Source organism: Rhinatrema bivittatum, chromosome 8 (assembly GCF_901001135.1).
Source record: "Rhinatrema bivittatum chromosome 8, aRhiBiv1.1, whole genome shotgun sequence".
Lineage (NCBI taxonomy): Eukaryota > Metazoa > Chordata > Amphibia > Gymnophiona > Rhinatrematidae > Rhinatrema > Rhinatrema bivittatum.
The window spans coordinates 228,241,430-228,267,589 of record NC_042622.1 but is presented as its reverse complement, the minus strand read 5'-3'; the positions used below and the strand labels follow the sequence as shown (position 1 = coordinate 228,267,589).

Below are 26,160 nucleotides of genomic sequence, written 5' to 3'. Positions count from 1 at the left end.
GTTGAATATTAATTGTAAAGCACTGCCGCTTTTTTCTATCTTTTCCAGCGCTGCTGCTAAAGTTTTGTTGAATGTACACCGACATGATGTTACTAAACGAATGTCGGTATATAAAGAACCTCAAATAAATAAATAAATAAATAAATAAATAAATCACATGCAAATGCCATGTGGATGAGGCAATTAGCTATTACCCCCTTATATAAAAAAATAAATGTGCGCCCAAAGTGCACATTTTAACCCTCAAAAATTAACACCAGCCCCGGAGCTGGCATTAAGTCTTGAGGAGCCCCATACGTTTACAGAAAAGCGTGATATTAAGTCAGAAGAACTACAGGGGAAAAAAAAAAAAATGTTCTTGCCGGCAGTCAGGTTAGGAAACGGATGCTCAGTTTACGAGTGTCCGTTTCCCTAACCCGTGACTGTGCACAAGAAAGGACAACGGAAGCTTGTAAAATTGAACGTTCGTTTTCCTAACCAGCGCACAGCCACTTCTCCTGGGCGCCCGATGCCACGGACGCGCTAGGACCGCAAAATTTATCCCTAGGGCTTCATTTTTAGCGCAGCGGCTCATTTTCCTATTGCATCGAATGTCCAGGAGAGGTGATTGTGCGCGCATTAAAAAAGTGCGTCCAGTTTGGACGCAAGTTTTTAGCGCCTCGGTTCTGCATCGGCCTGTCAGTGTACATGCCTAGCTGGGTTTCCACATGCTGTGGATGTGCCCGATTCTGTGCTGAGTGGGAGGGTCCTTTCCCACACTGCTTGTAGGGAGATATTTTGGTACATGGAATCAGCAGCGTTCGCAGTTCTCTTTCATGATATTTGAGCGCTTGCTGGATGCAGCTGTGCTGCTAATCACACAGCCTTTTGCTTTCCAGCTCTGTCTGCCAGCAACGACCATTTGACCTTGTTCTGGCCTCCTATTTACCAGAGCTGATAAGTGACCCAGCTTTGGGTAGGTCCTGACTTTCTGAAACTTCCTCCTGATGCATTCTGGAACCTGTGGAAGCAGGACTACAAATCCAATAGTGCATTAGGATGCAACTTCAAACCTCAGGAATGACTCGCCTCCCTTCTGAAACCAGGTCAGCATGGCAGCTCTGACCTCCTAGATGTGAAGAAATGAGAGGGGGAAGCTAGAGGTCCCGTAGGGTCTGTGACATTGCACCAGGAATGAAATTGGCAAAACAAGATGGGCCTTCCGGTGCTTATCTACTGTCAGATTCTATTTTTCTACGTACTAATGTCTGAACATCCCAGGCAATCAGAAACCCAGATAGGTTCATTCAGCCACACGGTGGTTGCACTATGGACTTGAAGCAAGCACTCAGGGAGCGTTCTGATGGGATGTGAAATATAAAACCACTTTTGTTTTATCTTTAGAACACAGACAGTAATGCCTTTCTATGCTCCTTGTAGAACCCTTCTCCTGTCACTCAGTGCTATTACTTATACTGAAAAGTTGCCCCACTTTCATTTTCTGTCCTTGATATGGAGCAGGGCGGGGGCCAAGAAGTAGGGAGTGGCTCCTCATAGGGCTCAGCTGGCTACAACAAAAGTTTCAGTGTTAGCCCTATCACTCAAAATACCAACTGGTCAGTTTCAGGATCAATCACATCCCTTTGGATTTTATTCTTAGACCATCTTTCCTTTTTTTAAATTGTATTTTTCATTTATGGTGTTATTAAATAAATGGTATGTCCTTTTCGTATGCTCACACTCCCATTTGTAAAACCCTCTTTCGCCACGGTATTCACATTTTATATGCAACAGTCTGGTGCCTGCTTGGGCGTGGGTTTCTGATGACGAACAGTACTGCAGCACCCTTGAATTATTTAGCATCACAATGGTGGAGAGGAGAAGGTTTATTTCTTCTCTGTATTCCAAAAACTTCGAAACCCAATGACAGCAAGAGGAAGTGGAAAAGTGGGGCTAGCAGAAACCGTGTGCCAAGAATCCCAGGGCTACCCATCCTACTCAGAAGCAAGTTGTCATAGAGTCTGTCAGTCACGGATTAGCCTCAAAAGTCGTCTTCAGATCCACAAGCAGGAAGCTTGTTCTTTCGACCGCCAGGGATTGCTAAAGAAGATATTCCGGAGGTAGAGACACTGTACCCTGGTTGGCTCTGGAAGCGGGTCACGTTGAAATGTTCCTTGAAAGTGCACAATGCACGGCGCTGAAGAGCAGTGATCTGGGAACTGCCTTCAGATGTTGTGTATCTAGACGTCCTCTGGCCCCTCTTTGCTAGGCTAGTCAGAAGCTGTTGTGGAATTCTGATAGGTTCCAAAGGAGCTGGGAGTGCTGCTGGGAAGGGAATTCGAGAGTCTCACCAGAGAATGCAGCTTCAAGTAAAAATGTTCTGGTCTCCTGGGCATACAGGGTTGGACAGCCTCATGGAGCATTCCAGCTTTGCAAACTGTTGGGGGATATCTCTTTAATAAGACTTCATATCCTGCAGAAGTACAAGGGGCTGCAAGTGATTCGGAAGGCGTGCTGCCCCCCCTTGCAGGGCAGATGGATCTGAATCCATCCAGCCCCTGTCATTGTAAAGGCAGAACTCCTCAGCTGAACAGTCCCAGCCCTCTCTCCCCCCCCGAGGGACCGGGGATGATGGGGTGGTGCCTGTCATCTGTCAGTGGCACTCGGATGCTCCATCAGTCAGGCTTCAATCCTGCTAAATGGTCACCACATAACGGAGCACACAGACAATGCCTAAGCTGCAAATCACAGGAAACCGGTTCACCCTTCTGAAAAGGTTTGTGCTCAGCCCGGATGCAGGAGTGAAGGTACTTAGACCGGGCACTTATACTAGGAACCGGAAAAGCCAGCAGCTAACAGCTGGATGCATCCAGTGACAAGTTACAGAAGTGGCATCGGTCAAATAGAGAAACATAGGATATGACGTAGATAAGGACGGACGGCCAGGCCCATCCAGTCTGCCTACTTTACTTGCTGGTGCAATGTCACACATCCCAGTTGATCTCTGGCTTTCCCCTCATATCTGTAATAGCAGGGCTCCTCTGTGCTTGGTTTAGGTTTAGGGAACTTTCAGCCCACACAAAGCAACAGATAAACCATCCCTGTCATGGAACTTGTGCCATCGGGACTCGGTGTATTAAAGATCATTTGCAGTTCAACGTTACTACAGCCAATAGATGTTCTTATCTGTAAAGATGGGGGGTTTTTTTTACACCTGATTCCATTCTTGTACTTGTAGGAAAATCCCACACTGAAGGGGTTTAAAAGCTCCCTGTCACACCCTCTCCTCCACAGCTGGGTGCTAAACCTCCTGAGGAAAGTACCTACAGCCTTCAGTGTTAATTTGCTTTCCATAGCTCTCGCATCTTGATTAGCAGTGCTCTAGTACTGTACAGTGCCGTGTACACCGAAAGCGCTTCACCTTCTACTAGCGAGGCTGTGGCTGTACAGCGCTGTGTACACCGGCAGCACTCTACAGTTAATTGTATCGATCCGTGCTCCAACTGTCCTACATTAAGCTGTTAAAATGCAGCAGAGGGATCAGGGTTGCCTTGAATTTTCCCTCCCAGAATTTTTGGCTGCTATTTGCCCCTGATCCTTTTTTCCCCAGCTGAGACCCGTGCCAACCTCTGGTCCCAGCCCCAGACAAAATCCATTAACCGAACTCACCAGCAGCCAAAGCGACTTGGAAAAGCAACAACTTCCCGGGCTTCAAAACTTTGTTTTTAATCGATTTCTCTTCCTCCCCCCACCACTGATCCTTCTTGCTAAAGACTTTAATAACCTCCAGACAAATATTTCTTTCTTAGTTAAGAAACCGAATGCATGCTCACCCCATTTCCTTGCAATGACGTTTTAAATTCTTCTTCCTTTTTTTTTTTTTTTTTTTTTTGCGTGTGGCTCCTTCTCCGGATCTTCTTTTTAGATTTCCCCTTCAAATCCGTTAGTTTCAAAAATAATTAAAACATCTTTTCCCTCTCCGGGTTTCTCATAGACAGAAAACAAAAAAAAAAAAAAGTGCTGAGATCGGAACCAGGCAAGTCCAGCGGTTTTTTATCTCAAACAACTTTAAAGCACTTTTCCAGGCAAATGTTGCAATATCTTGTCCGGCCAGTTTTGTTTTTTTTTGGTTTGTTTGTTTCATCCAGACACCGACAAGAGTCGCTTTCCTTTTCTGCTGCACCCAGTCCTCGGAGCTGTTTTAATTTTTATATTCTGCATGAATGTCTGTGTTTTTTTGGCACGGCTCGCTCCTCGAAAGCGACCAGGAGTTTCCGGAACCCTGGGCTCGCCAGCCACTTTCCTCCTTTTCACTGCATCTTCTTTGTTCTCTCTTTTCTCCCGCGTCCCTTTTTCCTTTCCCCGGCTCTCCAGCCCATTCACATTCTTCCTTTCCCCCTTCCACTCGCCTGTATTTCCAAGGAGCTGAAGAACTCGGTGTCTCCCCCTGCTGGCTCTTCATGCAGCTGCCACAAGCTAAATTTATCATTCAAAAAAAAAAAAAGATACCCAGGACCTTCCAACTTTAGTTCATCAGATCTAAATGACATTCCTCCTCCCCCGCTTTTGTTTCATTGACGACGTAATCTCACTTTAAAGAGAACGTTTTCAATATTTTTTTTCCAAATATTTCAATTACGAGTGTATATGAAGGATGTGCTAATGGAGAGTAGCCAGCGCTGAAACCTTGACACTGGTGCTGTTGCTCTCTCCTTTCCAAGCTGTGCCAATTCAGCCCTTTCTCTTTTATAGTGTGGGCTTTTTCAATGAATCCTCTCTGCCCCAGCATTTCCAGCACCTACCTTGAACCCTTGCTGGAATAACTACCAGCTTCAGCACCCCAAGCATGAAAATCACCCAAATTGTTATTAATTTAGAAAGTGCCCCTTATGTGTTTTCTTTTTCATAAAATAAGTTTCTTATATTGTCCAGTATAGTTTTTGTTTTTAAGTGATTTTAATTAGTTGTTCGTTTTTAGTTTTTTTCATATTTTTTACAGAATTGGAGAGTGTTGTTTTTCATATAACATTGCGGCATAAGATATTACAATTCACCAGAAGTACATTTTATTGATATTTCATGATCACGCAAAGGTTTTTAATAGATAGCTTTTATTTTTAAACTTTGTTTCTTTTAACATATTCACAGACCATTTGATACATAATCATAACTTTCAACCCGGTCACTCAGAAATTCCAAAATGATTAAGCTGAGGTAAAGGCAATACATTTTTATTAACATACATCCAATATTTTCCCATATTCACAGTTTCATACATATCACTTTTCAAGTTTATATGTTACATCACATATATATATATATATATATATATATATATATATATATATGTTACCATTTTATATGTCCATTTTAAATTGTTTATTATAATTTCTGTTTTATTATGATTTCTTTATTAGTATGTCTTATTTGTTTATATGTTGTAGCCCCTGATGCAGCACCATTGTAAGAGGGCGAAACTCTGTCTGAGTCGGGCTTGTTAAAAGATATTGTCTCTGTCCAATAAAGAAGCCAGATCGGACATTTGGCTTCTAACTCTGTTTTAAGGTGAGTATGTGACAAGTGCTTGTAACTCACTAAGCCTTTGAGCAGATGTAATGGCTACTAGGAAGAGAACTTTCCATGTAAGAAATTTAATATCACAGGAGTGCAAAGGCTCAAACGGGGAGCACATGAGCCTTGTAAGTATTACATTTAGGTCCCATTCAGTGACTGGTGGTCATAGAGGGTGCTTAAGTTGTAATAGACCCCTCATAAACCTACTCACAAGGGGTTGCACTGTTATCGGGGCATCCCCCACTCCCTTTTTTCACTCAACGCACAATTAAACTCTGGAATTTGTTGCCAGAAGATGTGGTTAGTGCAGTTAGTATAGCTGTGTTTAAAAAAGGATTGGATAAGTTCTTGGAGAAGAAGTCCATTACCTGCTATTAATTAAGTCAACTTAGATAATAACCACTGCTATTACTAGCAACGGTAACATGGAATAGACTTAGTTTTTGGGTACTTGCCAGGTACTTGTGACTTGGATTGGCCACTGTTGGAAACAGGATGCTGGGCTTGATGGACCCTTGGTCTGACCCAGTATGGCATGTTCTTATGTTACGCTGAGATGGCACTCAGGTGTACCCTCACTAAAGAAGTCTGGAGACCAGAGTCTGAAAGGTGCCAGACATAGTCTAATAGAGATGGAGTGAGGCGTGAAAAGGGGTCGATACCTTTTTGCGTGCACCATATGGTAAATCTATTCTACTTAGAATGATAGGATTTTCGTGTGGAAGGCTTTCGTGAGGCTACAAGCACTTGAGGGACATCAGTTGAAAGGTTGAGCAGTTGGAGGATCAAGCTTTCAACATCCAGGCTGTTAGGGTGGATCCTTGGGTCAGTGGCAGATGACCACACCCCCGGGGGAAGATCCCGAGAGGGACCACCAGTCAGGCTCAGAGTATGGAGACAGACACACACACTAGTTCTTTTATTAAACAGTATATTGTACCACCAGAGGTGGCAGTAGTGAGCTGGAAGTGCCCGTCTGGGCTGCAGTCCCTCAGATACTGGAACAGCGATCCTGGATAACTGAGCTGTAGAGAAACTGAATATAGTGAGTAGGCAGGGGATGCAGGGTTCAGGAACAGAACCTTGATGGTAACAATCACACAATAGTCTCTAGAAGTAGTCCAGGTGTTGGAATGAGTTAGGCCCTTGAGGAGCGAGTACCTGGTTCCAGAGAAAGCTCTGAGAGAGAGAGAGAGAGAGTAACTCACTGGTGTAATAGGCAGCGGTGACTTCCAGGCAGAATAAGTATTCAGCAACCAGTCCGGGAACATGGGCCCTCGAGGAGCGAGTGCCGGTTCCTGACTGTTACCTGAAAAACAAAGAGAGAGCGAGGCCCCCAAGGAGCAGGTACCCCTGGTAAGTGCGAGGAGCAGAGCAGCTTAGGTAGTGTAACCCCTTGTACCATAACCTTTGCTAACTCGATTAGTTAGCGATTTCTAAGACCTCATATATCCGGTACTGCTGACGTCATCTCAGGGGGATGCCTCTGAGGTTTGCACCATTGCTGGTACATCAGTCGGGGCCGCGCCGCGCGCGCGCCCTTAGGCCCTTGTGAAACATGGTGGTTTGCAGCGTCGAGCCGCTCCGGAGATGCCGAAGGAAGACGGCAGAATGACGCCACGGCAGCCAACCTTCCACTTGACAAGAGGGAGTCGCCAAGGAGGTGAGGAGGGCGGAGTGGAGACATCGAGCACCGAAGGTCGCTACAAATACGGGGCTATGAGTATCATTGACCCTTTGTCCTGTTGTAGCTTCATGAGAGTTTTGGTATCAGCGGTATCGGGGGATAAGCGTATAGGAGGCCTGTGTTCCAGGGGTGAGCGAAGACATCCATGGCCAACGTGTTCTGTTACCTGTGCAGGGAGCAGAATTTGTCCACTTTGTGATTCAGTTCGGATGCAAAAAGGTCTATTGTTGGTTGACCCCCAACGTTGGAAGTTTCTGGTAGTTACTACAGGATCCAGAGACCACTCGTGGGGATGGAACTGTCAACTGAGGCGATCTGCCTGCCAGATAAGTGGCCCGCAGATGCATGGAGTATGCAAGGGCCCAGGCCCATATCTGTGCGGCTTCTTGGCAGAGGAGATAAGAGCCTGTGCCGCTCTGCTTATTCAAGTATCACATTGCAACTGTGTTGTCTGTTTGTATGAGAACAGTCTTGTGTGAAAGGCAGTCCTTGAACACATATAGAGCATAAGGTATAACTCGAAGCTCTAGGAAGTTGATCTGAAACGTTGCTTTGAGCTGTGTCCAAGTACCTTGAGTTTGAAGATTGTTCACATGAGCTCCCCAACCCAAGTTGGATGCGTCTGTGGTTAAGGTTACTTGCGGAACTGGTTGCTGGAAGGGTAGACCTGTTAGCAAGTTGACTTTGTTGGTTCACCAGAGAAGCGATAACCATAGCTGGTGGGTTACATGAATCTGGGATGAAAGAGGTTGAATGGCTTGGAGCCACTGAGATTTCAAAGTCCATTGAGTTATCCGCATGGCCAACCTGGCCATAGGAGTGACATGGACCGTGGAAGCCATGTGGCCCAGCAACATTAGGAATTGATGGGCTGAGGCTGTTTCTTTTGTGCGCAGAGACAAAGCTAGCTTGGAGAGTGTGACTGCACGGTCATTGGGCAGGAAGGCCTTTACGACTGGTGTCCAAATCTGCTCCGATGAAAGTAAGGCGGTGGGATGGAGTCAGGTGGGATTTTTGGTAGTTGATGAGAAATCCTGAGTGTAGCAGATTGATAGTGAGCTTGAGAGCATCGAGAGCTCCTTGTTTGGAATGGCTTTTGATCAGCCAGTCGTCCAGGTAAGGAAACAAATGTATATTGTTCTTCCATAGATGGGCCGCAGCCACTGCTAGGTACTTTGTAAATACATGGGGTGCCGAGGCAAGACCGAAAGGCAGAACCCAGTACTGAAAATGTTGATGTTCCACTATAAAACGCAGGTATTTGCGGTGATGTGAGGATATTGGTGTGAGCATATGCATCCTGAAGATCCAGAGAACAGAGCCAATCTCCTTTTTGCAGAAGGGGAAGCATGGTGCTCAGGGACACCACCCTGAATTTTTCTTTCTGGAGAAATTTGTTGAGATTGCGGAGGTCTGGGATGGGGCGGAGGCCACCTGATTTCTTTGGAATGAGAAAATAGCGGGAGTATAATCCTCTGCCCTGCTGTGCCCGGGGAACAGCTTCAACAGCCCTGGCACTCAGAAGGATGGAGAGTTCTGACTCTAGAAGGTTTGTGTGATCTTTTTGGATCCACAGCAGATTGGGTGGTGAATCCGGGGGTACCGTGGGGAAGTTTAGATGGTATCCTTGGGTTATAATGGATATAACTCATTGGTCTGTGGTAATGCTGAGCCAATTGATTATGAAGTGGTGAAGTCGACCTCCCACCGGCAAGTCTGATTTTGGATTTGTGGAGTGGCTGCTGTTCTCTGGATAGATTTCAAAATTCAGAGGCTTGGCCTACTTGAGGAGGTGGCTGAGGTCTGGATGGCTTGGGTTGTCGTGGATATCCTCTTTGAGGTGGTTTGGATGGTCTCACGCAAGACGTAGGTGGATAGTACCTGCGTGAGCGATAAAATAGTCTTCTGGGGTCCCTTCTCGCAGTTCTTCTTGCAGAGGAGGGGGCCTCCCTAGTAACTGTGGATTGCTGACGCAGAGTCTCGTGATGGTCTTTCAGTTGAGCCACTGCGTCCTGTATTTTGTCGCCGAATAGATTTTCACCAGTACATGGTAGATCAGCGAGCTTGTCTTGGACTTCAGCTCACAAGTCAGATGCCTTAAGCCAGGCCCAGCTTCTGACGCTGATTCCTGTCACTGATAATCAAGAAGCAGTCTCAGAGGAATCATAAGCTGCCCGTACCTCATGTTTTCCTGCCTCAAGGCCTTTCTGAAGAATGGTATTGAGATCTTCTTGTTGTTGTTGAAGCAGAGAGTCATCTATGTTTCCACAGATTCCTTTGGTATTGTGTCATGTATAATTGATAGGCTGCTATGCGTGACACTAACATAGAGCCCTGAAAAACATTTCGACCCAGAACATCCAAGAATTTTTGGTCCTTTCCAGGGGGTGCAGAAGAATGTGGATGTAATCTTTTGGCTTTCTTCTGCACAGATTCCACCACAACTGACTGGTGAGGTAGCTGTGGTTTCTGAAACCCTGGAGCATGTTGGACTAAATAAGTTGCATCTGTCTTTCTGTTAACTGGTTGGACAGTACAAGGGTGCTCCCATAGGCGATGCTGGAGGTCCAGGAGTACTTCATGGATGGGAATAGCCATAATTTCTTTGGGGGCATTCACAAATTGGAGGACTTCCAATGTCTTCTGAAGTGTGTCTTCCTTGGTGACCAGGTCAAAGGGGATTGTCTCTGACATTTCCTTTATAAAATTAGCAAAGGAGAGGTCCTCTGGTGGAGACAGTCTCCTTTCTTCCCGGAGGAGATGGTTCTGAAAGTATGTCCTCCGTAGAAGTGTCAATGTCAACATCCTCCCACGGGTCATACGGGTTCTCTGGCTGAGATAACGAGGGAGGAAAAAGACCTGGTACTCCTGGATGTGTTGGCATTGATGGATCCCTCGATGGCATCAATGGAGGATGTGGTGGCACCGTTGAAGATTTTGGCGGCATCGAGGGGAATCGTGGGCGTCTCGATCCCGAGAGCCCAGACGGACCAGGAACCGGTTCTGGCATCGATGGAAGCAGCGCTGGAAGAGGACTGGAGTCTGTGCCTTCGTCTTCCAAGGACCCCAGAATGGGTATCGGGGGTTTCGGAGACTCAGTAGGTCGTGTCGGTACAAAAGGCCCAGCCTGGGTTGGAAGGGCACCGATGACTGTGTCCAGGCGGTCGAGTATTGGTGCGAAGATTGATAGCTCCGGTATCAGTGCCGGTATGGGGGCCAGCATCGATGGAGGATGAATGCTCTGGAGGGCATCGAGGACCGCCTGTTGGACAAGCATGTCCAGCTCCTCCATGGAAGCTGGCATAGGTAACACAGCTACAGGGGGAGGCAGGCTAGGTGCTACTGGCACCTCCACAGGAGTCTGTGGGGGCTCAATACCCGGCACCGATGTCGGTGGGGATCGCCTCAGTATCTCAGGTAAGGAGGAGGTTGGAGGCTCCTCTACCCGTGTCCTTTTTGGCATCAGCTCGATAGCCATTGAAGCCGATGCAGTGCCGGTGCCGGTATTTCCCTTGGTGCTCGACCCGGTCTTTCTCCAGCACCAAGGAAGAAGATGCCAATGCCCTAGATGTCATTGGTGACGGATGGCCACCGCTGCCTTGCTGCTCCCGGCGAGGTTTGTTGATGGACTTTGTCGATGCTCCTACCGGTGATGATTGGGTGGATGTCGATGGAGTTAACTTTATTTTGAAAAGAGTCTCCATTTTGTCCAGTCTGGCATGCCTGCCCTTCGGGGTCATTTGAGCACAGCTTGGGCATCGACGAACATCGAGTGTTGAGCCGAGGCACAACACACAGACATCACGCGGGTCTGTAATTGACATCGTACACAGACACTCTGGACATTTTCTAAAGCCCATAGCCATGTTAGAAAAAAGGGCCGTGAAAATGGTTGGTGGCCTGCAGGAACCAAGGGTAAGGTAGCCGGACCCGACCGAAAAACTGTGGAATTTACTCACGAGCGTCGAGGAAAACGATGTCACAATGGGAGACCCCTATGAGGAAACGTTTTGTGAAGAAAACTTCAAGTTTTTCCGTGAGGAAAAGTAGTGAGAAAATTCTCACAGAGCTCCTAACCACGAGGCAAACTGCAGCGTGGAAAAAAAGAGACTGAAGGGAGACCCCTGTGGCTACAGGGATTATGGCATGCTGGACATGCTCAGTGTGCCAGTCAAAAGTTCTAGAAACTTTGACAGAAAAGTTTTCCGTGATAGGGCTCTGTCCAGTGACGTCACCCACATGTGAGGACTACCATCCTGCTTGTCCTGGGGGAAAAGAGTGACTAACTGTTGCCCACACATAGCAGATATATGTTCAGCTACTTTTTGCCAAAATACTTGAGTGTCCCGGCACTCCTACCACATATGACAGTAAGTTCCCAACTGCCCATACCCTCTCCAGCAGTCAGGATTAACACTACCAAATTCAGCATAAAAAACAGAAGTACGGTATAATCTATTTAACAATTTAAACAATAATTCTTGACCCTTACTACATATAGTGATGTGCTGCAACCTCTTCCAGATTGACTTCCAATCCCTAAAATCCAGTTCAACATTCAAATCAGAGTTCTGTGCCTGAATAATATTTTGAGATGTTTCCATGTCACATACTGAGGATTGATTTGTCTTATATAACACTGATATTAAATGACTCACCCTACGTGTGCAACTCGGCACCTCCTTCCATCCCTTTATTTTCTTCAATATCCAGATGTTCCCTAAGAATATCTGTAACATCCTTGCGTATATAGAGATACAAGAATCAGGTCATGGATGATATCTGATATTCACCCATCAGTTCTGTGAAAGATTTAATACTCCTCTCATTAGATAATTGTCCTAAACATCTCAGCCCTTCCACCTCCCACAAGCCTATATCTGGCGAAAATGTGTGCTTGGAAAGGTTAGGGTTGCACACTATAGAGGTCAAATAAGATCAAGAAGCATCTATGACCTTCACCTTTCAAGTCATTGACTTCCATACTTTGAGCGTGTGGGCAATTATAAGATGCCCCCGCATTATCCTTCTATATGTATTGGACTAACATAGCATATGCAGTTAGGAAGCCAAACTGCAACCCTTCGGACCTTCCTCCTCTAGCAAGAGCCATGACTGCAGAGGGTCTGTACCCACCATATTCGCAGGCACGATAATCTACAAGCCCAATAATACTATAGGAAATGTGGCAACCCAAGCCCTCCTGCTTCTCTAATTTTAACATTACATCATACGTCAACCTAGGTGGTCTCCCTTGCCAAATAAAACTTGTAATATCTCCCTTTAAAATTTGTAAGGCCTGTGTGGGAATATCACATGGGAGGTGCATATAAGGGTACATCAATAGTGTAAGCATAACCATCTTAATCAGATTAATGTGCCCCAGCAGCAACAAAGGCAGCGATGACCACTGCCATAAATCAGCTTTGATCTTACTAAAATAGGTAAATAATTGTCTTTATATATATAGTCTACCATAATCTCTGGAGACCCAAATACCAAGATATTTGAACCCCTCCCCTGCTCTTTTAAATTGGCCAACCTCCGGTGGCTATTCCCTCTCTGGCCCCAAAAACAACTATTCTGATTTTGTATAGTTAATCAAATAACCTGAAAGTTCCTCAAATCTGTTTATAAGCGCCATCAATTCTGGTACAATCTAGACAAATTAGTTATGAACAATAGAGTGTCATCCGCATAAAGCAAAATTTTGTGACGCTCCTTGGCCCCTGGAAAACCCCACTATCCTCCTAGAACACCGTATAGCCTGAGCCAAAGGTTCTATGACCAAGTCGAATAGCAGTAGGGACAGGGGACAACCTTGACTTGTTCCCCTTTCGATTGCTAAAGGGGCAGAGACCATGCTATTCGTCAATATTCTCGCAATGGGCTTTTTTTTTTTATATAAAGCCTGTATCTAGGTTAAAAAATCCTCAGGCATTCCATACTGTTTCAGGACTATAAACCTATAAGACCAGGAACCCCGATCAAACGCCTTATCTGCATCTATAGAAAATACTACTCCATGTATCTTCTTTTGTTTAGTCCAATGCAGGATATTGAACCACCACCTGGTATTATTTGTAGAGATTTTCCCTTTTACAAATCCCATTTGGTCATCATGTACCAAAGTGGGCACAATATCTTCCAACCGATTCTGTAAGATCTTAGCTAATATCTTCATATCAGCATTTATGAAGGAAATTGGTCTATAGAAGGACCATTCCAACAGGTCTCTGGCCACCTTGTAAATCAGCACAATTAAAGCTTCCAGAAGAGTACCTAACCTTGTATTTGGAGTTCTGAGGTAATTAAACGATTCACTTAACATGGTGTTGCATCCGTCTGTGCTAGTCGGCTTCGCCCCGTTTGCCCCACCTTATTCACGGCTTCTCCCGCTTACCTAGGAAAGATGGCTACCACCGCGTCTACAAGCCGACCTCTCCGGCATCCCCGGAATGGCTATGGTGCTGCTTCCCGCCATGCTCCTCCCAGGTACCTATCAGGGTGCGCATGTCACCCACGTCTTTATGCAACCCTTGGCGCGAACCTCGGGGGCGTTCCCCCATACTGACGTCACGCCATCCGGTATATAACATCTTCTATTTTGCTACCTCGATGAGTTAGCAAGGACTTGACTCTGGAATCATTCCGTTCCTGTCTACGCTACTTTGCTGCTTCCGTGCTGCTGCTGGAAGCTCTCTCTCTGCCCTTCGGGGTAACTTCTAACCTGGTTACCCGTCCTCGGGGGCCCTCTGCTTTATTTCATGTGCTTTACAGGGAACAGGTACTCGCTCCTCGAGGGCCTGCTCTCCCTGCCTTGGTGCCTGCACTTACTTCTACAACCTGGTGGAATCGCCTATCTACAGCAAACACCTAGTGAGTACACTAACTTTCAGTCTATCTCATCCACAGTACTTCCTTGCTGGGAAACCTGCTTTGGAACCTCCCAATACCAACGGGGTGAGAAGGGCTCCCTCTGCTGAGGTCCCTGAGACTGCAAACTACCAGACTGCCTCACTACTGCCATGGTGGTACTCTTCAAAGCTGTCTAATAAAGAACTGTGTTTGTGCGTTCTGAGTCTAGCCTAGTACTGTGGCTCCTCACGGGGCTCCTCCCCGTGGGCATGGTCATCGGCCCCAGTACCCAAGGATCCACCCAAACACCGCTCATTCATAACACATGGGAACCAGTTCTTCCATGAAAGCCTTATAGAATTCTAATGGATAGCCATCAGGTCCCGGGCTTTCCCACCTCTAGTGCTTTCAGAGCCCGTAGAAACTCCTCCATTGTGATGCCCGCAGATTACCTGCCTGCGTCTGCCACCTCAACATGCAGTAATCTCAAAGGAGAGAACCACTTGTTCATCCAGATCGGGTTGGGCCTGATGGAAATTGATGAAATGCAAGGCAAACAAAGCATTTATATCTTTAGGGGTAGATTAAAAAAAAAAATGCATTCACACACATGGATGCGCACATGGACGCTGGTGCGCGCATGTTATAAAATCTGGGGCAGCACGCACAAGGGTGGGTGAACTTTGGCAACTTTCGTGCGGCGACACATCGGAGCCTTCCACAGTTCCCTCCCAGTCCACTCCAATTAAGGAATGGACTGGGAGGGAACTTTCCTACTCCCTACCCTAGCCTCCCTTCCCCTCTCCTCCCCAGCCCCTAAACCTAATCTCCCATATCTTTTTTTTTTTTAAGTTGCTGCTCCCCCAGCACAGCGGCAAATGGCTGCTGTACCGGCACCTCCAGCCCTGCCCCTCCCCACCCCCAGACCACCCCACCCCCAGGCCCCGGCACCTACTCATGTACTGGGGTTTACATGCGTGGCCGGGCCCGTTTGAAAATTGGCCCGGTGCACGTAGGGCCCAGGATTTACAGTCGCCGGGGGTTTTAAAATCCGGCCATTAGGTATTTGCTTGACCATTCCCTGTTTCTAATGCTCTAAATTATTGAACTCTTTCTTTGGGCCTGTATCACTCTAGCCAACAAGGAAACAGCCTTATTGCCATGCTCAAAATATCTTTGTTTTGAAAACCATATAGATTTTTCAATAACATCCACTTACAATGCTTTAAGTTTATCTCGCATCCCACACAACCTCTTATAAGCCCAAGGCAAGCAGTTTACTTTATGCTTTTGTTCGAGTAATTGATTTTGCTGTTCCAGCTCCTCCTATTTTGCTTTTCTTTCCCTGTTCTTGAAACTAGCATATCATATCATATGCCCACGGACTACCGCCTTTAAGGATTCCCACCTATGTGTCGGGTTAAAATCCTCTGGGGAATTATGCAATGCAAAATCGCCCATAACTGTTTTATTGTATCCCTGAAATCCTGTTTACCTAGTAGAGACCTCCATACCCGGTGACTCTTACCCACATTGTGGCTTAAACAAGAAGGAGATCGTGTGATGATCAGATATGGTGCTACAGAGGAAAAAAATCAATTCCACTATAAGTCTGGAATCTAGGAGAGAAGTATATGTAATTCCTACCACTAGGATTCCTCATCTGCCATATATCCACCAAATCAAATGTTTGCATTAGATCCACAATCCCTCTCCCAGTATCTTGCTGCACACTTCTCACGCCAGATCTAACTAAAGTAGATTATATACAAGAGTTCCAGTCTCCATCAATGCAGACCCTAGTAGTATCATATCCCCTTAGAATCTCACAACTTTCCATAGAATTCTGATTGTCCAACATTAGGCTCGTATACATTTATAGATGTAATCAATTGTCCCTACAAACTACTCTCCAGGATTACATAGTGACCCTCTGGATCGCAAAAGAATCTATGTAGTTGCAGAGGAAGATTTTTATGAATTAGAATGCACACTCCTCTGCATTTGCCCCACTCAGGCCCTCTTTAATTTAGCATGCTCACTAGCCACCAGTTGAGTCTCTTGCAAGAAAGCTAAGCTTATACCCTTCTGTTTTAAGAACTGTAATATCCATGATCGTTTAACTGGGTTTGATATACCACACACATTCAATGATACAATTTTCACATCAGCCATCCTCTAAAATATTTATGAAAACAGCACAGATATTAACCTTGGATTTTGCCCCTCTCATCATCAATAACAACAAATGGACAGTGCCCATACCATAATCCCATTACCACCAAGCCATCACCTTCAAATATAACATGCTCATCCTGCATTATCCTAACACTGTCTCCTTCCCCTACCTTCCCATCCCTCCATAGTATCAATCAATTCTTTGTAACCTTCTTACCCCCTCACATAATAATCCCAAACCGTAACCAGCAGAAATCTTAACATTTCCTGGAATGAAAAAAAGTAAAAAAAACTTTGGTGCATCAGACTAAACAATACAAAACATGCAAGTACAGCAAGCATGAATATACCTCACCATTTATCCCTGTATTTCAGCAGACAAAACTGAATTGCAGCTATCTCTGGAGGTTGCACGCAGACCCAGGGAATACCACTCTGTACCAAAGGCAAAAAACTAAACTTAAAAATAAAAAAAAAAAAGATAAAAAGGTCCACCAAATGAGAGACAGGAACCCAAAAAAATAATACAGGTTAGTGAGTACACAAATTAGGCAGTCTACAACTATCACTGGGACTTGTGACTTGTGGGTTCTGAAAGCAGGTCCACAAAAAAAATAAAAATGATAATAACATTGGCAGTCTGTCACCGGCTACGCGCCCAATGCAGGATGTCCAACTGACATCAGCCGCTCCCAGTTCCATCGCACTTTGTAGTTAAAAAACAAAACAATGATAGTCTAGAATAAACCTGCATCGCACTATAGTTAGGCCCTGTCCTTCGAGAACAACGTCCAACTCAGATCTTCCGGCTAACAGCCCGCAATGCAACAGTTTTGTTTCATGCCCACTGGTCTCTGTGTAGCAATCACAGTCCCGCCCAATAAACATCCTGTTTCAGGGTGGGCCCTTACAGATGAAAAAAAGTACAAATCAAGCAAAAACAATTAAAAAAACTCTTACAGCAACCCAAGGGGGGTAACAGACCATTCAGCGATGGTAATCTCAGTGGCTCGACTGCCCCTCTACCCACATTTTGCTTCTCTCACGCTGCACCATTTCACCAGCTTTGCACCACACTATTTCTCCTGGACTTCCCTGCATTTATCTCATCAAGAAATTTTTTTGCAGTGTCAACTGTATTGAAAAATTGCAGATGCTTACCATCCATCACTTTGAGTAAGCAGGCCCATGACCAGGCCTACTTACCTCCAGCGCCTGGTTCCCGCACCTGGCCCGTCCTCACTCGCGGCGTTAGGCAGCCGCCTGGGCTTCCGCACCCCCGTTGCCTCCTCGGGTGTTCCTGGCTCCTCTGTGAACCTCTTCAGCTCCCGGCGGGTCTCCCCACGTGTGCCACAGGGAGATGCCACCGTCCAGCATCCTGCCTCTCTCTAGGCACGCGCGTGCGCCTTGCTGCCTTTATAGGAGCCGCAGCGGGAAACTAACCCTCGGCCCTGGATGTTGACATCATTGGACCCTGCTACTTAAGGCAGGGCCCGCCACTCATTCCTTGCCTTGGCAACAGGTCTTCATGCCATTCGTGTACTTCATTACTCGTCCTCATTCCTGGTTCCTGTTCCTGTCTTCGTTCTTGGTTCCTACCCAGCCTTACCTTGGACTGATCACTGGCTTTGACCCTTGCTATGTTGGACCACGCTCAGGACTGATTACTGGCTTTGACCCTCATTTTGTTGGAATTTGTCTAGCTCTGCCACCTGCCCTGGACCTCGCCTCTGGTATCTCCCTGGACTTGGCCTTGTCAGGCTTCGGCCTTCTGCTGCCCGGACATCATCTACTCTTGCTTCTGGCCCATCTTGCTGCCCGAGCCTCTGGATCCCTGCCTCGTCCGGACCTGCCTCAGTCCCTCCGATACCTCTGGTGGTACCTAGCTACCTGCTACAACATCCACTGGGAGTTGTCTGACGGAGGCCCGCCTAAGACCAGCCGGCCCTGGCACCCATGGGCTCAACCTGTGGGGAACGAGGGCTGGTATTAGCGAAACTCCAGTCAGCCTCCTTCTCCTGGTCTGCTCCACCTCCCGACAATGGGGACCCGTGGGGCTTGCCCTACGGGTAGCGTCAACCCCACCTCGGGCCAAGGGTCCACCACCAGTGCAACAAGTTTTGAAAGAACATGATCTTATGGGAGTCATACGTGATAGAGGGCTGCAATCTCACTTTAGTCATTATTCATGCTTTTTCAGCTTAGCTATGCATTTGAAGCATCACTGCTCAAGGGCTGCTGCCGGATGTGTGTGTGTGTGTGTGGGGGGGAGCTAATGCATGGTGTGCATTTTCTATCTTCATTCGGCTCTTCAGAGTCTCAAGGCCCAGGACCTCCAGCAGTCATTTTGAGAAATAAGCCACTGAGTCCTTACCCTCCATGTTCTTGGGCAGGCCGATTATCCAAATGTTTTTTCGGCGGCCCCAGTTTTCCATATTGTCCACCTTGTCCGACAGTGCCTCATACTTTTTTCCAACGTATCTAACTTAGTCTAGGCATGTGTCAGGGACATCTCAACTTCTTTGACTCTCACCACTGTCTCTCTGATGCGTTCAGCATTTTCCTGCACCAAGGAGACTAATGTTACAACTTTCTCCATGACCACTGCTAGTTTGGAAGTTATATTGTCTGTCAGTTTCTTTGAGAAAATATCAACATTTTTTGCAATGACTTAGTTTGATCCAACGAAGTGGGAAGGGCCGGCCAGTCTTCCTCAGAGCCAGAATTCTTTACCGGTCTGTCTCCGTCAGAGTGCGATTTGTGCACGGTTTTCTGGCTTTCAGTCGATTTTTCAGCCCTCATCGCCGGTATGAACTTTTTTTAGATATCTTATCCGATAATCCTTTAGTATTTTAGCGCGAGAGAAGATATGAAAAAAATATCATAGGCCAAAGAAGCTTCCCTAACCTCGCCTACCTCCTAGCTGAGCATCACGTGACCCCCCCCATATTTATTTTTGATTAGTATGTTTTTAATATTATGAATAATATTTTATATCTCGATTTTATTGCTTAATGTTTTATGAGGAATGATGTGGTTTCTGTTTTTTTCCCATTGTTGCACTGCAGAATAGTCAGGCTTGTTGTGTTTTCCAGAGCATGTGTATGAGCGAGAGTAAATGAGCTTGTGTGAGTGAGAGAGAACGAGCTTGCCAATGAGCATCTGTGTGATCAAGAGGACTATTTAAACCAATGAGCATGTGTGTGAGCCATAGTTTGTGAGCCAGTCAGTATGTATGTGAGAGAGAATATAAGGGAGTTTGTGTGAGTATGGGCATATATGTTAGAAAATGTGTATATATAAGAGAGAGGAGAAAGTTTGTGCATACCTATCCCTGACTAATCCATGATAATCTCAGGGTGACTGGAATCTAAAAATTCCCAGGTATGGAGAGCAAGGGATTTTTTTTTAAGTCTTAGTTTTAATTATTGGGTGTAATTTGATGCGTCTGCTGTTATGAAATATTGATTGGAAATTTTTTTTAAAAAGTTATATTTTTTAAATCATTTGATGTTCTGCTCAATCTGCTAGGCTGCCCACGTCCCCCAAACTCCCTTGGAAACAGGAATGAGTGTCAGATCAGCACACCGAGCATAGAAATCGAGGGAGAGAGGAACCCCTAGGAAAAAAATTCACTATTTATTCTTTATCTGAGCTCAGCTCGTCCCAGCTGAGAAGAGAATTGGTCTCCAGCTGCAGGAGGAGAGGGCATATACCTTCACTGCCACATTCGGCTTCCTGCACCCACTGCCTTTCAGCTTTTTTTTTTTTACAGCTAAGTCCATGCCAGCTGAAAACCAGCTACCGGAACAAAGCACTCAACTGAGGGAGGGATCCAAGGATATCACTTCAGGAATTCTCGACTGAGGGAGGGATCTTATAGTATCACCATAGGAGAGCAAGGCGAATTAATTTCCTTCTTCTTTTCTCCTTCTAAAACTTAAAGCAATCCCCAGTAGGGAAATGCACATCCACCATCTGCTGGAGATGGAGAATACTGGCAGGCTGATGTCATTACAGGGGGTGTATATACTGTGATGTCAGCTTTGCTCTGCCTCCATCTGCTGGTAGAGGTGTCTGTACGCTAAGAAATGGTGATTCTGGTTTTCCATAATTGCACTGCAAATGGAGTCTTTCTTGTTATGGTTTCCAATTCAGTTTTTGTTTGCATGTTTTTAGTTAAAATTTGTCTCTTTATTCTGTATTTGGTGAAGGTCTGTGTGATCTGCATGTGTGACTGAGGTGAGGTATTCTGCTAGCGTCACCCTCCCTCCTCATTAGCTCGCAAACTCCCTTCCGCTGGGGCTTGAGCGGCCGGCGCAGCCCATTTGGGGCAAGAGCCCGCTCATACCTCGTGGGTGAGCCGTGCGATTAGGGAGAGGAGCAAATCCGCTGTAATCGACCAACCTGAACCCAGAGGGAGGAGGAGAACCAGAAACTTTACCTAGAAGGGAACCACGTGGTGAGTCAAGCCGCGCCACCACCTCAGACGGCCTATTGGGAGCCATCTGGAGCCCTTTAAATTACTGCAACATTCCCGGCGGCATTCTTTTCGGCCCGATGCCCTCCCTCCTCATTAGCTCGCTAACTCCCTTCCGCTGGGGCTCGCGCAGCCCATTTGGGGCAAGAGCCCACTCATACCTCGTGGGTGAGCCGAGCGGTTAGGGAGAGGAGCAAATCCGCTGTAATCGACCGACCTGAACCAAAGGGAGGAGGAGAACCAGAAACTTTACCCAGAAGGGAACCGCGTGGTGAGTCAAGCCGCGCCCCCACCTCAGACGGCCTATCGGGAGCCGTCTGGAGCCCTTTAAATTACTGCAACGTTCCCGGTGGCGTCGCGCGCCCTAAGGGGCCTGCCCCTTTGTGAGCCCCAGGACCCAGGGCTATCTACCTTTATTTGCGGATTCCTCATCCTCTCCCTAACTCTCTCACTCCAGACCTCTTCAGACAATCAGACCATCAGACCTACTGCACTTCTTTCAGGCGCCAACTTCATCTCATAACCAGCACCCAGACAGCACCAGCAGTCATCCACCCCAACAATCCTCAAGCCTGTTTCCAGCACTCACCCCACCATCTTTCACCTCGCCTGCTCCAGCACACTCTCAATGTGATCCTGCAGTCATCTATTCCAGCAGTCATCCATCCCAGCATTCCACAAGCCTGTTCTAGCACTCACCCTACCAACCTTCACCTCGCCTGCTCCAGCACTCTCTCAACGTGATCCAGCAGCCATCCATCCAGCAGTCATCCATACTGCAGTCATCCATCCCAGCATTCCTCGAGCCTGATCTAGCACTCATCCAGCATGATCCAACAGTCAACATCATCTGCATTTATCAAACCTTCCTCAAGCACTCTTCCAGCTCACTCAAACTCTCAACCACCTCCTCTCTGGCACAAGAAGTCCAGAATGACTCCGAGCTTTCCAATCCCCATTCTTCAACAAAATCTCTTCACCACAGGAAAAGCAACCATGCTACACCGATCCCGCAACCTCAAGACCCTCATCCCAATTACGATCTCACCTCTTACCCAATTACTAGGCCTAACACTATTCTCCCTGACTTTATTTAATGCGCAATCCCTCACCAAAAAATCATTAATTCTCAATGACTATCTCCTAGACTCTAACCCGGACATTTGTGCCATAACAGAAACCTGGCTCAAACTGACAGACATAGCAATAATAAATCAACTCCCCACCCACCTCTACGACTTCTTCTCACTTCCTCGTCACAAAAAAAGGGGAGGCGGCATTCTGCTGGCAGCAAAAAAAGATCTGAGATTTTCCCAACTCCCAGTAAAGTCTGACTCTAAACTAGAAATAGGACTTTTCAAAACTGCCCAACTTCAAGTTCTCCTCGTATACACCCCACCAGGCCTTCTTGAATCAGATGTCTCCCCCATCGTAGAAATAATTGCAACACACTTGAACCTGGAATCCCCAGCATTAATCATAGGAGACTAGCCGTTAAGCCCGTAATAACGGGCTACATTAACATTTTTTTTGGTTTATTTCCTTCCCCCTCATTCTCCCTCCCACCTCCCCTCTCCCCTCAGTCACTCCTTTCTCTCCCCCCTCCCCTCAGTCACTCCTCCCTCCCCTCTCCCTCCTCCCCTCAGTCCCTCCTTCCTCTCTCCCCCTCAGTCACTCCTCTCTCCCCCCTCCCCTGTCACTCCCCTCTCCCCTCAGTCACTCCTCTCTCCTACCCCCTCGGAAGATCTCCGGGGGGGTCCTTCCGTCCGTCAGTCCCTCCCTCCCTTGCGTGCACGCCGCCGCTCCAGCTCTTCGGGCCGCCGCCGCTCCTGCCGCTCCAGCTCTTCGGTGCACCGCCGCTCCTGCTCTTCGTGCCGCCGCCGCTCCAGCTCTTCGGGCCGCCGCCGCTCCTGCCGCTCCTGCTCTTCGGGCTGCCGCCGCTCCTGTCTTCGGGCCGCCGCCGCTCCTGTCTTCGGGCTGCCGCCGCTACTGCTCCTCCAGCGCCAATTTTAACAGGCACGCTCTGACCGACGTGCTCGCATGCGCAGTAGAGCTGCTCTCTACTGCGCATTTGCGGCACGTCAGTCAAGCTTCATTTATCTAGTTAGATTTCAACTTGCACGTCGACAACCCTACTCTCACTACCAACTGCGAGGCTTTTCTCACGGCCCTCTAAGCCATGGGCCTCAAACAGATCGTCAACAAGCCCACCCACAAAGCCGGCCACACTCTGGATCTCATCTTCGTAAACTCTGGAATCAAATACGCTTCCCCCCCTACATGCACTCAGGTCCCATGGTCAGATCACTCATTAATCACCGCCACCTTCACTCTGACAGAAACCAGGAAATCTCTCCCTTCGCAATCCTCATTTCCCTACAGAAGACCTTGCTCGTCCGATGACCTCAACATCCAGCTCGCTTCAGAACTCCCACACATAGACATAAGAACATAAGAAAATGCCATACTGGGTCAGACCAAGGGTCCATCAAGCCCAGCATCCTGTTTCCAACAGTGGCCAATCCAGGCCATAAGAACCTGGCAAGTACCCCAAAACTAAGTCTATTCCTTGTTACCATTGCTAATGGCAGTGGCTATTCTCTAAGTGAACTTATTAGCAGGTAATGGACTTTTCCTCCAAGAACTTATCCAATCCTTTTTTAAACACAGCTATACTAACTGCACTAACCACATCCTCTGGCAACACATTCCAGAGTTTAATTGTGCGTTGAGTAAAAAAGAACTTTCTCCGATTAGTTTTAAATGTGCCACATGCTAACTTCATTGAGTGCCCCCTAGTCTTTCTACTATCCGAAAGAGTAAATAACCGATTCACAGACCTTTCTGACCCTAACGCAGCCGTCTTTTCCTGGAGCAACATCACGGAGGCAGTATCTAACAAACTATGCCCGCTCTCATTAAAAAAACTAAACCCCAACTCCTCAAAAAGACAACCGTGGTTCACCAACAAACTTCGCAAACTCAAACAGAACCTAAGGCAGAAAGAAAATACATGGCGTAAGGCCCCCTGCCCCAACACTCTATCCGCCTACAAACTAGCTCTCCATCACTACAGGAACTCCACCTTAAGATCCAAAAGGGACTACTATGCCCACAAGATCCACGACCTTGTCTTCGACGCGAAAGCTCTTTTCACTTACGTATCCAACCTGACACAATTCAATGCACCAGATATTCCCTTTGACCAAGCACAATCTAAAGCTGATGAACTGGCGCTATTCTTCCAAGACAAAATCTCCAAACTTCTAACGCGATTGCCCCTTAGCACCACCTCTCCCACTAATTCATTTCAGCTACTAAACAAAGGAATCGCCTTCGAAGCATTCAAACCCATCTCTGCCTCAGAGATCAATTTGTTACTAAAGAAAATGAAACCTTCCTCCCACCCCCTCGACCAAATCCCAACAAAGTTTCTCCTGCTAATACCAGACACCATCTCTAAAACACTGGCTGACATCATCAACTGTTCATTATCATGGGGACTCTTTCCAGAAGACCTCAAATTAGTCTCTCTCAAACCACTCCTTAAGAAACCCAATCTAGACCCAAAGGATCCCAACAACTACTGCCCAATCTCCAATCTTCCGTTTATAGCCAAAATCATGGAAAAGCTCGTCAACACGCAACTATCCAACTATATCGAAGATCACAAAATACTGTACCCCTCACAATACGGATTCCGTAAATCATTAAGCACGGAAACCCTCCTCATATCCCTGACTGACCACATCATTATGGGCTTGACAAAGGCAAATCCTTCCTACTTATTCTCCTAGATCTCTCCGCTGCATTTGACACCGTTAACCACTCCATCCTCCTCAACCAATTGTCAGACATAGGAATAACAGGAACTGCACTTTCCTGGTTCAAAACATTCCTCAACAACAGAGGCTGCAAGGTTAAAATCTACAATAAAGAATCCTTCTGCTACACCTCATCCTTAGGAGTTCCACAGGGTTCCTTCCTATCCCCTACGCTTTTCAACATATACCTGCTCCCACTATGCCAACTCCTAACCCGCGCTTGAAACTAACACACTTCCTATACGCCGATGATGTGCAAATCCTGATCCCCATTGAAGAATCCTTCATTAAAACACTGGAATTTTGGGAAGACTGCCTCAAAGAGATCAATCTCCTTCTCGCTAGTTTAAATTAGATATTAAATACAGCTAAAATGGAACTCCTTCTTATCTCCCCAGAAAATAATAACCTGTCTTTATATCCACCAACCAACATTCCCACTACTCAAACTAGAGACTTAGGAGTAATAATCGACAACCATCTCAACTTAAAATCCTTCAAACAACAAACGACAAAAGACAGCTTTTATAAACTTCAGATCCTGAAAAGAATCAAACCACTCCTTCATGTGCGAGACTTCAGAACGGTCCTTCAAGCAGTAATCTTCTCTAAGATATACTACTGTAACTCTATCTTACTTGATCTCCCTTCCGCTTCCATTAAACCTCTTCAAATGCTCCAAAATTCGGCTGCAAGATTACTGACAAACACTAGGAGAAGAGATCACATCTCCCCCATCCTCAAAAACCTTCAATGACTGCCAATACACTTCAGAGTTATTCACAAGTCCATCACCATACTCCACTCGATCTACAAATCCCTCTCAGACGACATTCCTCCACCAGACCCATCAGAGAAGCTTACAGAGGATCTCTAATCGTTCCCCAAACCAAATCCACACACCATCTAACTTTTAGAGACTGGGCTTTCTCCACAGCCGGTCCCTCAATATGGAACTCTATTCCCTCGGATCTGAGACAAGAACCTTGCCTACTAACTTTCAGAAAAAGGCTTAAGACTTGGCTGTTTAAACAAGCCTTCCCAGATCCTAACTGAAGCACAGCTTTAACTCCAATGAGACACTACAATATAATGTAAATAACTAATCCCATTATTGTACAGTTCATCTTACTCTCTTTCTTCCCCCAGTTTGATAAACCCTGTTTTAATGTAACTTTACAGTTTTCTATGCACATGTTCTTTGTTTCTGTTTTTACACCCCCTGTTATATGTAAACCGGCATGATGTGATTGTATCACGAATGCCGGTATAGAAAAACTTTAAATAAATAAATAAAAGTGTGACTGAGGTGAGGTATTCTGCTAGCGTGTAGTTTCTGTGTAGGGATCTACAACAGCTTGGCTTGTTCTGTTATCCTAGTATCAGGTGTATTGATGTTTCAGGGCCTGGTGTAATATTTGTAATGTTGCCTTTTCATAATTAGGATTGTTACTCTTTGAGTGCTGGCAGTTAGTGCTGTTTTTGAATGGAAGATTTACTATATTGCAATTCAGTTTACTCAAAGCTTTCTCAAGGCTGATATGCTTTACAATAGACCTAACACCATATGGTTGGTACCA

The 26,160-nt window shown here is 46.4% G+C and overlaps 1 protein-coding gene and 1 long non-coding RNA gene across 2 annotated transcripts in view; one reads left to right on the top strand and one right to left on the bottom strand.

Annotated features, from left to right (window-relative positions):
• Nucleotides 1-4,405, bottom strand: part of LOC115097808 (homer protein homolog 3-like) — a 37,804-nt gene extending 33,399 nt beyond the window's left edge. Inside the window, 1 exon segment of the mRNA XM_029613890.1 lies at nt 3,813-4,405. Coding sequence (XP_029469750.1) covers nt 3,813-3,817 — 5 coding nt within the window. The 5' untranslated portion in view covers nt 3,818-4,405.
• LOC115097809 overlaps nt 2,568-26,160 on the top strand; it is a 39,744-nt gene continuing 16,151 nt past the window's right edge. The window contains exons 1-2 of the long non-coding RNA XR_003858337.1: nt 2,568-2,755; nt 5,424-5,544. This is a non-coding gene — a long non-coding RNA (uncharacterized LOC115097809). The remainder of the gene's footprint in view (nt 2,756-5,423; nt 5,545-26,160) is intronic.